Here is a 2,500-nt window from a genome sequence, read left to right as displayed (position 1 = left end):
CTTTTTTCCTCTCTCTCTCTCTCTCTCTCTCTCTCTCTCTCTCTCTCTCTATATATATATATATATATATATATATATATATATATATATATATATATATATACACACACATATATATATACATATATATATATATACATATATATATATATATATATATATATATATATATATATATATATATATATATATATATATACATATATCTGTGGATGCGCATACTCTTAGTCCTCTCGTTCAACATAAACCACATAATATATATAAAAAACATAACCATCCCAAACTTATCCCAACCCTCTCCTTTTCCTTTTCCAGGAAGGAACCAAATGGCACAGGAAAAGCCGCATTACCAACATACCGAATCCAGACCAGAATAAGGACACGCAACGCTTACCATGCACAGACCCGAAGCTTCGCGCCAACACTTACCTCAGGAAAGTGAAGCTCGAAGCCCCTGTCACGTGTGCTCGAAAACGCTGAATATTTTAGGGGTGACTTTGATTAATATTCAGTGATGGCTTTAAGGACGCATGGCGGGTACTGATGACTTGACGTCAATATTTTGGGGATATGTGGTGGTTTATGGATGGTTTTTATGTGTTTTGTTTTAGTGATGTGGATGCTGGTGATGAGAACTGTTCTTACGGGGGCATAGCTATGTATAAATGTTAGAACAGTTTAAACATAACTAAACTAATCCATTTTTTTATGCATTAAGAATAAAGTATACCTAAAATAAGTAAAACATTTGAGTGTATTTAGACAGATATTTTCTAAATATATTAAACAGTCATTAATACCATAAAATCATAAAGATTATTAAAAAGAAACAAGAAAACAACATATATGAGATTTATGTCTTATATCCTGGAAGAATCTGGCAAGATATAAGACACATAAACAAGATGTCTCGCAGGATCTCATACAACACTGTTCGCTCAGATTCATGATACTTTGACCACTTGTTCTCAATGACGTCATAGGACTTAGCTTCTCGTGCGAACGGGGAACGAAAATTATCTATAAAATCTTTAATTTTTCATTTTGCACGAGGGGCAAAATCTAATGTGTTGCTTTAAGGAATTGTGTGATCAGGAGATTGATTTCTAAGTAATGTAGAAATGTATAATCAAAGTCAAATGACATGCAGGCAGAACATGAACTAGAATAGCGAAGGAATAGAGAGATGAATACGAATAGACCGATAGGCAGCTTATTAACAACAAAACATTTGACAGAACATTACACACACACATATATGTATATATATATATATATATATATATATATATATATATTCGATAATACGAGTATACACACACACACACACACACACACACACACACACACACACACACACATACATATATATATCTATATATATATATATATATATATATATATATATATACACATATATATATATATATATATATATACATATATATGTATATATATACATATATATCTATATATATATACGTATATATATACATATACATATACATATACATATATATATATATATATATATATATACATATACATATACGTATATACATACATCTATATACACACATATACATATACATATACATATATAAAGCGATTCAGAGAAAGAGAGAAGGAAGGAAGCAGAGAGAGACAGAAAGAGACAGAAATAGAGAGAGAAAGAGAGAAAGAGAGAGGGAGAGAGAGACAGTCACAAAGAGAGAGAAAGAGAGAAAGAGAGAGGGAGAGAGAGACAGTCACAAAGAGAGAGAGAGAAAGAGAGAGAGAAAAAGAAAGAGAAAGAGAAAGAGAAAGAGAAAGAGAGAGAGAAAGAGAGACAGAGACAGACAGAGCCAGACAGAGAGAGAGAGAGAGAGAGAGAGAGCGAGCGAGAGAGAGAGAAGAGATATGATGGTCAAGTTTAGACACATGAGCCGCCCACCGTAAACAGCAACTCATAAGTACCGGGAACGTCATCGGCGGAGAGGAAGTGGAGGGCAAGGGAGGAAGGGAGGGAGGGAGGGAGGGGCACTAGGCTAATGAACTATTACGATTGTATTATTTGAGGTGGGATTCTTTGATTATAATGATTGGGGTTTTAAGTGTCGTTTTTTTTCTTTTTTTTAAGGTGTAGAGGGAGAGAATAGAATGAAAATGGAAGGAGGGAAGGAAACAGAAATGAAGTTATTGTATGATAATGGTAAGATATGTAATTGTATTTGATATATTATTAAACTTACTATTTCATTTCAGAGTAATTAATAAATATTCATCAAGATTGAAATGATCATCTTTATCCTTAACATTATCATTAATGTTATCATTATCACTATCCTCATCATCATTATACTTATTTTTGTAATTAGTATTTCATCATTATTATTATCATCTCAATTATTATTCTCATTATAATCATTGTTATCACTTATCATCATCATCATAATTATCATTATTATTATTATCACTACTTTTGTTATCATAGTCATTATCATTATTATCTTATCATTAT

The 2,500-nt window shown here is 31.5% G+C and overlaps 1 protein-coding gene across 1 annotated transcript in view; it reads left to right on the top strand.

The window, feature by feature from the left end:
* Positions 1-1,255, top strand: part of LOC122243515 (uncharacterized) — a 3,777-nt gene extending 2,522 nt beyond the window's left edge. The window contains exon 5 of the mRNA XM_043001118.2: positions 316-1,255. Coding sequence (XP_042857052.2) covers positions 316-480 — 165 coding nt within the window. The 3' untranslated portion in view covers positions 481-1,255. The remainder of the gene's footprint in view (positions 1-315) is intronic.
* The last annotated feature ends 1,245 nt before the right edge of the window (positions 1,256-2,500 follow it).

This window comes from Penaeus japonicus, unplaced genomic scaffold (genome assembly GCF_977035675.1).
Source record: "Penaeus japonicus unplaced genomic scaffold, GWHDUDI00000001_assembly GWHDUDI00000021, whole genome shotgun sequence".
NCBI lineage: Eukaryota > Metazoa > Arthropoda > Malacostraca > Decapoda > Penaeidae > Penaeus > Penaeus japonicus.
Note: the sequence above shows the minus strand (reverse complement) of the source record. Positions and strands in the feature narration are given on the sequence as shown.